Source organism: Marmota monax, unplaced genomic scaffold, assembly GCF_021218885.2.
Source record: "Marmota monax isolate L192 unplaced genomic scaffold, Marmota_monax_Labrador192_F-V1.1 WCK01_AAM20220418_F8-fsc00067, whole genome shotgun sequence".
Taxonomy (NCBI): Eukaryota; Metazoa; Chordata; class Mammalia; order Rodentia; family Sciuridae; genus Marmota; species Marmota monax.
Window position 1 is genome coordinate 2,722,218 of NW_026695065.1, and position 14,540 is coordinate 2,736,757.

The 14,540-nt window shown below is 32.9% G+C and overlaps 1 protein-coding gene across 2 annotated transcripts; it reads right to left on the minus strand.

Moving 5' to 3' along the window:
• Positions 1-533: 533 nt before the first annotated feature.
• Pabpc5 (poly(A) binding protein cytoplasmic 5) lies at positions 534-7,622 on the minus strand. 2 transcript variants are annotated; one of them, XM_046427837.2, is made up of 2 exons: positions 7,390-7,622; positions 534-6,713 (listed from the first exon to the last, which is right to left on the minus strand). In XM_046427837.2, the coding sequence occupies exon 2, from the start codon at positions 6,697-6,699 to the stop codon at positions 5,539-5,541; it is 1,161 nt and encodes a 386-aa protein (XP_046283793.1). In that variant the 5' UTR covers positions 6,700-6,713; positions 7,390-7,622; the 3' UTR covers positions 534-5,538. The 2 variants fall into 2 exon arrangements, with proteins under 2 accessions (XP_046283793.1, XP_058429722.1); XM_058573739.1 differs by having other exon boundaries at positions 534-6,840.
• Positions 7,623-14,540: the final 6,918 nt, after the last annotated feature.

The following is a 14,540-nucleotide window of genomic DNA, read 5'->3' on the forward strand; positions in this document are numbered from 1 at the left end:
GGCTCATACTTGTTATTCACTCTCTCATGGTTTTCTTCACTTGCAGCAATATATAATAAAAGTTTCAAAAGACTGTATCTTCCTCTGTATTTTTATTATCTGCCTAAAATTGTTCCCTTTACTGTTGTATGTCTTCAGAAAACAAACCTGCATATAGATAATTGTATCACCTGTATTGCAACTTGAGAAAAGTTGAGCAGTTTCTCTTACCAATATCTCTTAATATGATAGGAATATGCTTTCAGGCCTCAAAACTTATCCCACATTAAAATATACATTTCTAGTTGTACTATGCAGTCTTTGGAATTCAAATGTTCCAGACCATTATATGAAACCACAATTCCAGACCCCATAGCTTTGTTGTTGCTTTAATTAGCATCATTGTGAAATGTACATTCTTTGAAAAAGTGTATCTTCAGTTAAATACATTCATTCATATAGAAACAGTAGACAAGTTTTCTACCATCTACTGTGGCTTAACATGCAAATTCTGAAAATTTTTTCTTAACAAATTTGCACAGTGTCACAAACATGCACATCTAATACATGCACATCAAATAAATTTTGGAGGTGATGTTTAGACAAATTACATAAACCAGGAATACCCTACATAATCTTGAGTATTTGTAAGGGTGGGGTTCAGTTTGAATGGAGGTAAGAAAGTAGAGGGGTGTTGATTAGCACCAATAATTCTTTAAAAAAACTCACTTACAATGGAAATACTCCTGAGGTTTAGTATCACTGTAGTAGTCATATCAATAAGATTACAAATTGAATGCAAACTGTGATGATTCACTTTAAAGCAATATCATAATAGGCAGAATTTTAATGGTTTACAGTATTCATTTACATTTCTAATACGTACATTACTATTTTTCTATACCCCTTCTCTCAGTTATTGGTGAGTTGATTTACAAATATCCCACATTTGCATTTCTATAATGAACAAGCAAACAAAATTTTGTTTTCTACTTGTTTTCTTTCTCTCTTTAGGAAACAATTTCATCTTAACTTGCACTGCTTGGTTAATGTCCACATCATAATGTAATAAAACTACCCTCTGTCAAAAAGACTATTTTATTCCCTTATTCAAGAACAAATTTTTGTGCAATAAAACCACATATTGGCATGGCTTAGGAATTCTGAAATACTGAAAAGAATAGCATGCAATTTACTCTCTGTATTTTTTCATACCACGTATTTAGATTGCCCAAATTTCTCAGACACACGACCTAAAAAAACAGTTTGTGTAAATTAGCTTAAAATTTCTTTTAAATAGCCCCACAGATATATAAACTCATTGATCTTTCAAAAACATAATTTGCCCTTCTAGATGTTATAAATGAATCCCTAAACAATATAAAATTATTTATTTAACAGTATAGAAGGCTTATTTTTAATTCAATGGTCTCAACATCTGGTGTTTCACTTATTAATTCTAAACCAAAGAAAAAATTGACTCTGATGACTGTAAAAGTCATGCTATACAATATCAGCACACATCCCCCTTTTCCTATATTTTCCTTAAAACTCTGAATACTTTTTTAAAAATGAAATAAACTGTGAAGATCCCAAATTGTTGATGAGAAATTTAGTGAGAAGACTCTTTTTTGTGTGTGTGCCAACTAACAGCTATTTAAAAATTGACTGTGACCTTTTGAGTGTGAAAGTACTTGAAATTAATAAGAATTGTATATTTAGTATTAGTACTTTTAGCTAGTTAGGCTTTTGTTTCCTCAAATTTCCAATGGTGGCCACATTATTTATAAATACTATGATCCCTTGGAGCCACTAGGGATGGATTAATCCTCTTGAGGCTTCAAGGAACCATTTGTTAGATTACATTTCAGGGGCAGTAAAAAGCATCCAGAAATGTATAAGAATCCATTACAGATGAGCAAACACTAGTATTTCAGGGATAATTGTGGTCATATTGTTCAACATAGTAGCAAGATTGTGCAGAATAATATTGGTCTTGAAGCAGCATACCATTAACTTATAAATAAGTGTTCGATTCAAAAAATAAAAAGTTTAAAAAAGTGTTACTCCATATATAAACTTTTATTTAAGCTATGACAATTACTAGAAATTTTTGTGTTTCAGACAGGCAAATCAACCAAGAATTGGACAAAAATGAAAAAAAAAAAAAAGCGCACGAAAATGAACGCATTAATAAAACATTAACATCATATGAATGAGTCCACATAGCCAAGACCTTATGCATAAGCACCAGTCTATGTGACCAATCAGTTCTGATCTAGTTTTTCATAGGATATTTAATAATATCACATATTATATAATAACATATTTACTTTGATACATATTAAAAGGAAAATTAGGAAGCTAATATCTGGAGGAATATAATTTACATTATGAATGCATCATTCAACAAGTATGTGTGGAATTCCTACTACATTTCAAGTATTTTTATAGGTACTGGGAACATTTCTATTACCTATCTTCAGTCATTTATTGATATATTTATCATTACTTATTAAAATAAATGACCTTACGTTATGTCATTTATTTACAAGGAAGATAGTATTTTCTTTCCATTTCCAAGTTTCTCCTTAAAGAAATATGTATTCTTGCCTTTTTACACTGTACTAAAAATATCACTTACACATATAACACTTTTTTCCCCCTCAATCATGGATATTACATTGGGACCAGTATGTGTGAAACTTCATGTACATAAGATCCTCCCCCCAAATAACCTTGATGATGAAGGTTTTCAATCACAATATTCTTACTTTTCTTCTCTATGGGGTTATTTAAAGTTTGTACAGGTGACTGTTTCAAAAATATGAGCAAAATAAAACTCGTATTATACAGTCCATTCATAACCTAAGCATTCACAGTATATTTTTACTAACTGCACTAGAAAAAGATAAACAATAAATTTCTTTTTTAATCTTGGCATAATTATTTATAGTCTATGAAATGTCAGCAAAAATAAAACACAAGATTGAAAAATTATGAAGATTAAATTTCATTTATATTTTCCCTCTGATTTTTACCAAGGGAATTTACAGAGTTTATTCAAATGTTTGGCAGGGACATAAACACAAGGATTTTACCAGGACTTTGGCATATTGTAATTTCTCCTGTTTTTTTTTTTTTTTAATACAGTCTGACCTTTGAAAAATTGAAATAATTTAAATACATAATCCCCAAAATTTGCATTAAATACTTATTCTTGATCATTTTCACTTTGTAGACATCTTTCTAGATTTATATTGAATCAAAACATTTGTAAAATATGGAAGCTAACACTGATATTTTATGTTTATAAGTTTAAATAAAAACTAGTACTATACATAAAGAAACAGAGAGTATATGTGATAATTACCAACGTAACTATTTAAAATTTTATTTGGAATGTCATAATCAACACAATAATGTAAAGCAATTAGATTCATAACATATGAGAAAACTGTCTCCTGTTTTATAGATTTCCACTTGTCAATTTAAATACAGATTATATATTAAAGTTTTTCCTAAATTGTGTTAGATAGATATATAAGATGTGCATTTTAATTTGCTAGCAGATTTAATCTTTTACATCATGGAGATACTTTTTTCTCTGAACACATATAATTCACAATGTTTTTAAGAAAGAGATGTTCATCATGGTATTGTTTATAAATGTAAAAAAAATATTGAAAACATATAAACCTTTTTTCAACAGCAACCTTTTATATACGTTATAGTATATCCACACAATGGAATACTATGCAGTCACTAAATTAATATAAATTGATTTTTATTGCCATGAAAATATGATTATGGTTCAGTTTATAATTAAAAACAATATAAGTAGTACAGTGTTTTAAGTAAAAAACACATGGCCATACATAGGAAAAAAGATATGACAGATATGCACATCCTAAAAATATTAATAGTGGTTATCTCTGAATTGTGATTATTTTACTACTTTCTTTTGCACTGTGTACATTTTTATAATGATCAAATATTATGTTTAAAATTAAAAAACAGTGATTTTTATTTTGAAAATACCTGTTCATGAATCACATTAAATTTGTAGGTAAACAGAAACAGTTTTTTTTCTCATTATTTTATAGTTCAAATGGCTAACAAGTGGTAATAAAATTATATATTTATGTTGTAGTATGTATGAAAATGAAGATTTATATATAATGTAATAAAAACCAAATAACAAAAGAAACAAAGCATTTTCTTGTGTTTGAATATGTGGTAGAAGTGAATCAGATTATATAAAAACAGTTATTTAAATTTTACATAAATTAGGTATTTATCTCCTTCTCAAATGGATTCGAACTGGTATGCATAAGAAAGGCAATCAAAATGATATAAATGCAATATGAATGGGAGGCAGACAATGAGAAGAGGGAACTGCAAGTGAAATGTGGAGAATTTGTAATCTAGAAGTTGCATGACATAAGTAACATCAGTATCAAACAGAAACATTATTTTTTCTGAATTTCCAAGCAGTCAGAGACATAAACACAACTGTATCAAGTTAATAGTTCTCACAATGGACGGAAACCAAGAGACAACCTGTTCCATAACTTTGAAACTTCTGTGTTTGTTATCACATGGATACATTCAAGAATTTACAAGGGATAATAATATGCTTAATATATGATCTTTAAAGTAGTTTTCAACATAATTCTATACATTATTTAATATTCACATTGACACTTGATAAAAGATGAAGATAAAATATTAAATTATCTATGGATAAAGGCAATTTAGTGTAGTTATTCATCTTTCTTGTTAATTTAACATTACCTATGTATGTACTAAGGAATTTAGAAATATAAGAGTGGTCCTTACAGTCCTGGAATATCAAATCTTCCTTGAAAGGTTTATAAGATGCAAATCATAATTTAAATAGCCACTACATAAAATGTTAATTTCCAAAGGTACTTATTGTGAAAACAGGGCATGAAGTTAATACAGAACTCCCAACACTACTTAAAGCCAGTACCAATTCTGTAGTATTCTCACAATATATTTAAAAGGGAAAAATACAAATAAATAAGGGAAGAAAAGAAATCTCACATCTTTCTAAAAGAATATTCATATTAAATAATGATTTAAGTGAAATTATGTATATGTTTATTGGATCATATACATTTTCCCCTGCTCTGTTGATTTCTCAAACAGCAAGTTAGAAGTTTTTACTGTGATGGACTCAAAAGTAAGGACAATGCCAAGAACATTTTCATAGAAGAAATTAAATGAAGTATTATTGAATTAAAAAAGGAAATATACTCAATCAACTGCCTCACCTTGGCTGTTCAGGAATAAATTTTATTCTACACATCACTAAGGATATTATATCAAAAATTGTATAAAAAGACAATTTTACAATTAGAAATTATGTTCACTAAAATGAACAAGGCTTTCTAGTTTCACTTTGTTTTCAAAAGAAAGTATTCACTTAGAAAACAACAACAACAACTGTGAATTGGCGTAAAATAACCCCTTATCACAAAGGAGCCTGAAGTAGGCACCAGCTAAGGCTGAAACAAATTGAAATTCTGATTCTCACCACCTGCGCCTGGCCTGGCCCAGGGTGACATGCAGGGGCTTGGAGCCCACTACTCGACCATTCATCTCATCGACTGCTTTGGTTGCCTCTTCAAAAGAAGAAAAGCAGACAACACCAAAACCTTTGCCTTGCCCTACTTCCATCATCACTTTGGCTCTGCTAATTGATCCAAATGAAGAAAATTCCTCCTTCAGTTTTTCATCATCGATGGTCTCATCCAGGTTTTTAATATAGATAGGTACCCCCGGAGGTCGACTTTTTTCTTTTAATCTCAGCCGTTCAAATCTCCGCCTTAACTCAGCTAGGCGTTCAATTTTCTTCTGTGCTCGCCCTACATACAGGACTTTCCCATCAATTGACTTTCCATGCAGGTCTAGCACAGCCTTTTGGGCAGCCTCGTGTGTCTCATACCTTACAAACCCAAACCCTTTAGATTTACCACTGGCATCTCTTATTACCTTTACACTCTCAGTTGGCCCATATTCACTGAAAAGTTCCTTCAGTTTTTCGTCATCCATGTCATCTCCAAAGTTTTTAACAAAAACGTTAGTGAATGTTGCTCTATCCCTGGTTCTAACTTCAGCTGCACGCTCTTCTGGGAATTTGAATCTACCAACGTATACCTGGCGATTGTTCAGCCGAACTCCATTCATGTGCCAGATGGCCCTATTGGCAGCGGCCAGGCTGTCAAAATGCACATAGGCATAACCCTTAGAGCCATTGTCATCACATACAACTTTGCAGGAGAGAATGTTCCCAAAAGCCGAAAACAAATAGAACAGGGCCCTATTGTCAATTGATTTATCCAGGTTTTTGATGAATATATTTCCAACACCAGATTTTCTTAAACGGTCATCTGGCTGTGACCACATGAGGCGGAATGGTTTGCCATTAATCAAATCAAAATTCATGGTGTTCAGGGCCCATTCAGCATCCGCAGGAAAGCGGAAGTTAACATAGCCATAGCCCAGGGGACTGCGGGTCACTGGGTCACGGCAGATTCGGGTGAAACGCAGAGGGCCAGCAGGCCTGAACTTCTTATAGAGCATGTCCTCAGTGACATCAGGGTCCAAATCACCCACGTACAGGGCGGCCTTGAGGTACTTCTTTTTCTTGCCAGCAGGATTAGGCTCCCCGCTCCCCATCTCTCTTAGCATAGAGAGGAGGCTCTCTTGGGAAAGAAAAAAAAAAAAGGCTGTTTTCTCTATTCTATGGGCCAAACAGCTGCTCACGAACAGAATAAGCCAAGGCAGGTGAAGGCAAGCTAAAAGCAGACTCAATCACTGTTGAGGCTGAGGCTGAGAAAATGAAGTTCAGAAACAGCTGGTCAGCAGGCTCAGAACAAACGCATCAGACAAAAAGGCACCCCAATAACGAATCTGTTCTCCCTGAGAGGGCTTAAATTTTTCACCCGTGCAGATTTAAAATCAGTTTCAAAAGCCAGTATTAGTAACGAAAATTCTCTTTCCCCTTTAAATTTTAAGAAATCACCAAGCAGCTGGCTGGTTCCCCACATCTAGCATTGCCTACAGAGGCCTTGAGACCGGTTTTCTGCATAAATATAGGCCTCGAGCTGCTGTTGGTTTAAAATGCTATCAACAAGGGCAGGGGCCCAGTGTGTATTCCTCCGCCGCTGCCTTGCTGGCCCACTGAGGTTTCAGGCGGGCTAGCAGCTTACTAAGGCCGCTCTGCACTCAGCGTCAGCGAAAGGGCATACTAGACACTTGGTGCGTTGGGACCAGCAGGCAAGCTGCTGGCAGCGGATCAGACAGAGAGACAGACAGACAGACAAACGCGCGGGGGACCGGAGACCGCCCAGATACCCAAGATGCCCACTGGGTACGGACCGAGTGAGGCGCGGTGATTTCAGAAGCCTGAAGCTCGTGGCAGGTCCGGAGGGACTGACTCACAGACGCGTAGAGAGGGTCAGCTCAGACGCGAGGCGGGTCCGGACAGATGCAGGGCGGAGTCAAGAGAAGGGCAGATGCGCGGCGGGCGGGCCCAGAGGGGACCGGTGGACTGGGGTTGCTTACCTCAGGATAGACCGACCAAGGGACCAAGAGCTTATAGCTGTGGTAGAGACTGCGGGCGGGGCGCGAGGAAACCCGGAACCGTGCTAAGTAACTTCCCGCTTGCTCTGTGCCAAGATTAAAACAAAACAAAACAAAACAAAAAAAAAATGCAAAAAAAGAAAAAAAAATCAATATGATTTTTAGATTTTTCTTTTAAAATTTGTACTTATTTATTTAAATTTTTTAAATATTTTCTTTATGCTGTTCATCCCCAAATCAGAGGAGGTTATGACAATGGCAGAAAGAAATCATAAGATTTTTTTTTTTTTTTTTTAACTAATACTCTAAATCACGTTGCTTAGGAAAGTGGATATAAATGCTTTCCTGAGTGCTTTGGAAAGTCAAAGTTGATGGCTGGACTGGGCTCCCAGTCTAGTGCTAAATGATCACAGGGTCAAATAGAACACCCAAGCCATGTTGTGTTTGGCCTTTATCCTTACTCCATTAATTTCCAGCATAATGGTACCATTATCCCCAGGTAGCAGGCAGAATTCTTTCCTTTGCTTCAGTAATATTATGGTTTTAATGATTGGAGAGTCATAAAATGGCTTATGATGGTTTCTAGTGCCAAAAAATGTTGAAGCTGTAAAACTGAATTCAGAATCATAATTATAAAACCTCAGTTAAAGAAAGTTAAAGAGATCTGCAGATTCTGTGCAAAATATATAATTAATATCATAAATAAAGTAAACATGTTAAAGTATTACACAATTATGTATTTGAAAATGAGTTGTCAACTATAAAACATTGCAGAGAAAAAATGTTGTGAGATTAGACTCAACTAGAAGTCTTTCCCCAAAAGACATCATCACTTCAGAGTTTTGAGAAATTTAACTCCCACATTCAAAAAAAATGACAAAAAAACATGCCATGATTTATCATGCACAAACTAATCCTTGAGAAGACCCATGCCCAATTCCCTCCACCACCAAAGAAAACCCAAACAAAACATTTATCAGTACTCTTAGGCTGGAAAAGGTCCTGGGGAAAAAAGAAACCAAGAAAAGGACATTACCTTAATGGATGTTTTAGTAAGAAGTTCTTAGAATTACAGGCTAAATTTAGGTGCTGCTTCATTTTTTACATTTTACAGTTTCTATTAAATTGTATATTTGGGGAGCGATGACATTTATTCAGCCTTATTGCTTACTCAAAAATTTAGTTGTTTTCTTTATTGTGTTCTTGTGCTGGCTTTCTAGGGTTCTATGATACATAGTAAATAAAAGTCTATTCTAGGACACAGACTATATGAAAAAAGGCAAATATGAAACAAATATTATACAGATAGAATAATAAAACTGATCTTATAACATGAACACAGTGACCTACATGGGAAAACACTTGTGAACATCTGGTTACTTTATTGCATTTTACACAGGTTTTTATAAACATCTTGTCAGGGCCAGTAGTGTTGCTCAGTGGTAGAGTACTTGCATAACACATATAAGGCTCTGTGTTTGATCCCCAGTACCACAAAAAGCAAAATCAAAATAATAAAAAGCATATTTCATTACATGCCTGAGTATCAATGGATTAAAACTATGGTCTGGTTTTTATTTTTTCCTCATTTAAAATATTACTTTATTTTAAATGCTATATTAAAATTAGAAATGCAAAGAATCTTTTCCCTAAACTCACCATTGAAACAAATCAATATTTTCATTTGTTTGTGTGACCATATAAATGTTTTCTGTATTCAAATTTAACCATCCATATTTTCTCTAAGATTATAAAATTAGGTCCCTAAAATACATATTTTCAAAATAACTTTCTCTCCAGGCTTACCAGAAATTTTGGAGTCATTGCAGTTTGGGTAGACTAAAGTACAGTGATAAAAGTCAGATCAAAAATCAGAGCTTTTAAAAAATGTTGTTATTATTATTAATATTATTATTTTGCAGTGCTGGAGAAAGAACCCAGAGACTTGTGCAGGGTAGGCTATAACATTGATCTACATCCCTAGCCCGAAAGATCAGAAATGTTGACCTGTTTGAAATAAATGAATTTTAGTAGATTCCTTTCTTTTAAAGATTTTTTAAGTTGTCAATAAACTTTATTTTATTTATTTATATGCAGTGCTGAGAATTGAACCCAGTGCCTCACATATGCTAGGCAAGTGCTCTGCCACGGAGCCACAACCCCAGCCCTAGTACATTCCTTTCTTCTTCTTCTTTTTTTTTTTTTTAAGAGAGAGAGAGAGAGAGAGAGAGAGAGAGAGAGAGAGAGAGAGAGAATTTTTTTAATATTTATTTTTCAGTTTTCGGTGGACACAACATCTTTATTTTTTTTTTAATGTGGTGCTGAGGATTGAACCCAGCGCCCCATGCATGCCAGGTGAGCGTGTTACTGCTTGAGCCACATCCACAGCCCTAGATTCCTTTCTTCTAAGCAGAAGTGTAATGCACAAAAGGAAAGCATTTTCATACATAATTTGTTTAGTTATTTTAACATGTAGACTGAAAAGTCTCTGGAATAAAAGATCAAATACAGAACATTCTTTTGTGATTTTTATTATATTCTAAAGGGCAAGTTTGCAGTGTATATAATCTGATTCACATATTTAAATCCATTAAAAGTCCCCATCCAGATTTCTAAAGCAGTTGGTTCAAGTATATCTGAAACTTTCTAAATCTGAAAAATATTTTGCATAACTATAGTGTGAGGAGCAACTGACATTCTAAGTGCATTCTATCATACATTATTATTTATATTTGATACTAACACAACAGTATGGGTGGAGAAAGAAAGGAGTCAGGAGTTTGTTTTCCTGTATTAACAAACATTTAACATTGTGTTCCTGTATTTAAAAAAAAAAAATTCTCAACTGTGTAAGTTGCTATTCTCTTGAATGCAGAGTAGAATGGCTGCACAAAATACTAAGTAAAAACTTTATTACTTGGAATTTGGCCATATTTTGATAAAAAGAGAAAACAATTTGATATTAAGAATATGGTCTAAAAAGACATTTCTACAGTAAATTTGGGAGCCTGAACTCTGTTTTTATATTTCTGAAAAATTTATCCTGAGCCCTGAGAATGTATGTGCTGGATGCTAATCCTGAGGCAACTCGATAAAATTAATAATGACAGAAATATTAAAGTAGACCTATTTGCTTTCAATTTAAATTGAAAAGTTGCCAAAACCAGAAAAAAAAATCAATAGAATTTATAATCAAAGAGATTTGGCCTAAACTACCAAAAAAATAGAATATCTAATTCACTAATATTTTCTCACATCTCTGGTATTTATTCAAGGGTTTAGCCATAACTTATACTTTTACAACTCTAGGGAATTTGTTGAGAATCAAGAAAAAAATAGTTTTATAGTAACAGTTAAATCATTTTTCAAGAGAAGTTACATAAATGGTCAATAAGTATTCAAAAAATTGCTCAGTATTCCTTATCATCAGGGAAATACAAATCAAAACAACAATGAGATACTATTTCACCCCAGTTAGAATAGCTGTTTTTGAAAAGACAAAAAAAAAAAAAAAACACACAAAAAACAGTACTGGCAAAAATGTGGAGGAAAGAGAACTCTTATACATTGATACTGAGAATATACACCAGTATAGTGATTATGGAAAACATTATGGATGTTTCTCAGAAAAACTAGAAATAGAACTACCATATGATCCAGGCATGTCACTTTGGGGTATATATCCAAAGGAAATGAAATTAGCACATCAAAGACATATCAGCACTCTCATGTTTACTGTGGCACTACTCATACTTGTAATTAACTGAAGTGACCACTAGCACATAAATGGGCAAAATGTGATATAACTACAAAAAGGAATCTTATTCAGTCATAAAAATGAAATCTGATCATTTGTGGCAAGATGGATGCACCTAGAGGACATTTTGTTAAGTTCAGTAAGCCAGGCAAAGACCAATACTCCCATGTTGTTGTTCTTATATGGAAGTGAAAACAAATTGATTTGATAGAAGTAGAGAGTAAAATAGTGATTACCAGAGGCTAGGGGAGCAGGGAGACAAATGGAATGTTAGGGAAGGAGGACCAATTATAGTTACATAGGAAGAATAAATTCTTATGTTGTGTAGCACAGTTGTTTTATTATAGTTCCCAAAAAATTATTATATATTTTATAAAGAACTTGAAGTGAGGCATTCAAACGTATCCAACACAAAGGAATGATAAATATTTTAAGATAGAGATGTGCTAATTATGCTGGTTTTATCATTATATATTGCATAAATGTATCCAATTACCACATCATACCAATGTACCATATATGCAATTATTTATATCAATAAATTAGTAAAAATACGAATAAATAAAACAAAAAAGTTTGCTTTTTTGTATGGTGAATTAAATCCTTTTTGAATTAAAAAAAATCAAAAATTCTCTCTTTCATGATAAAACTTTCAAAAAAGTAAGTATAGGAGAAATTTACCTATATATGAAAAGCTCATAAACCCTATATATGAAACAAACCCCATATATGAAATGCCTTGCAAAACCAAAGGCATTTCCCCTGAAATAAGGATAAAGCAAAGATATCCACTTATGCTGCTATTATTCAGTATAGAGCAAGAGAAAGAAGAGCAAGCAAATGATAAAGGAAAATTATCTTTGCAGATAATATGATCTTATCTGTAGTAAGCCCTTATATCTCCACAAAAACATTCTTAGATCTAATTAATTAATTCAGAAGTATACAAAATAACATACAAAAAGATATGTGCAGTTCTATACATTAACAATGAAATACCTAAAAAGGAAATTAAAAAAGAAATAAAATATTAATAAATAAATAAACACGACAAAGGAGGAGAGATACACACTAACAACTAAACGAAAATAATGAAGATGCATATAAAAGCTATCCTGTGTTCACAAAGCTGAAAAATTAACATTATTAAAATGTCCAACTGGGTACAGGTGGCATACACCTGTAATTCCAGCTACTAGTATTCTGAGGCTACAGCATCAAAAATTCAGGGGTATATTGGGCGTGGCAAAACCATGGTTCAAAAATTTTTAAATAAAGTGATGTAGCTCAGTGGTAAAACACCTTAGGTTCAAGACCCAGTAGGAAAAAAAATGTCTGTACTATCCAAAGAGAGCTATAGATTCAATTCAGTCCCAGTCAAAATTGCAATGGCATTTTTATAGAAATAGAAAAACAACCTGAAATTCATATGGAGCCAAAGTATTCTTGAAAAAGAAGAAAATGCTAGAAGTACTTCAATTACAAAGCTACAATAATTGAAACATCATCATACTGGCATAAAAGAAAATGTGTATATCAATGGACAGAATAAAGAGCACAAAAATAAATGTACAAATATATACAGTCAACTGATCTTTGTAGAGTGCCAAGAACCAGAAAAGAGAAAGGATTGTCTCCACAAGGGTGTTTAGAAAACTCAATAACCACTTGCACACAATAAATTTGGACTCTCATTTCATACCTTACACAAAATCATCTCAAAGTATATTATGATTAAAGATTCATACATAAGACCTAAAATTATATAATTACTGGAGAACACCTGGGAAAATTTTATGACATCATTCTTTTATTTTTTCACTGGTTCTTTTAAGTTAAACATGACATTGGAATCCATTTTGTTAAAATTATACATGCATGGGATATATCTTATTCTAATTAGGGCCCAATTCTTGTGAGTAGATACGATGCTAGGATTCACTTAGGCATTTTAATATGAAAATATTTGATTTATTTTAATGTCCTTACTATTTCTATATCCCTCCCTTCCTTCCCTTCCCCTTTGTCTAATCTGCTGAACTTCTCTTCTTTGTCTACCCTCCTTTATTGTGGTTTAGCTTCCACATATCAGCAAAAACATTTGGGTTTTGTTTTTTAAGGATTGGCTTATTTCATTTAGCATGATAGTTTCCATATCCATCCATCTACTGGTAAATGTCATAAAGTCATTCTTCTTTATGACTGAGTAATATTCCATTGTGTATATATTCCACAATTTCTTTATCTGTTTTTCTGTTGTGGAGCATCTTGGTTTGTTCCATAGCTTTATACTCTAAATTCTGCTGTTATCAAAATTGATGGGGTCACATCACTGTAGTATGCTGATGATGGCAATTATCAAACAATACAAGTAACAACAAATGTTGATGAGGATGTGGGGGAAAAGGAATACTCACATTGTTGATGGGACTGCAAGTTGATGTAACCCCTTTAGAAAGCAGTATGGAGATTCCTCATAAAACTATAAATGGAACCATAAGTTTATGTATTTACCCACTCCTCAGCATATATCCAAAGGATTTTAAATCAGCATACTACAATGACACTTGTCTTGACAGTGGATTTGTATGTGACACAAAAAACTACATGTAACAAAAGTGAAAATAGAAAAGTGAGACTATGTTAATCTAAAACAAAGATTCTTCACAGCAAAGGAAACTATCAACATAGTGTAAAGTTAGATTATGGAATGGGGAAAATATTTGCAAATCATAAATCTGGTAAGAGGTTAATATCTAAAACATATAAAGAACTCCTACAACACAATAGAAAAACTAAACACATGCAAAAACAGAGAAAAAGAAAAAAAACTTGAATAGACATTTCTTAAAAAAATAAATAAAAATGGCCAACGAGTATATAAAAAGATAAAATATATCAAATATACTGTCATGTATAACTAAAAAAGAACAAATTTTAAAAGAAAATATACTCAACTTCAGTAATTCTCAGGGAAATGAAAATCAAAACCACAGTGAGATATCACCTCATATTTATTTAGATTGCTATGATTGAAACATTAAATTATAACAAATGTTGGCAAGGATATGGAAAAAAAAAAGTAGAATCCATGTGCACTGTTGATGAGAATGAAAAATGGTACAATAGATGGGATAAACAGGGAGCTTCCTCAGAAAATTAAAAGTGGAATTGCTGGGTATACATTAAA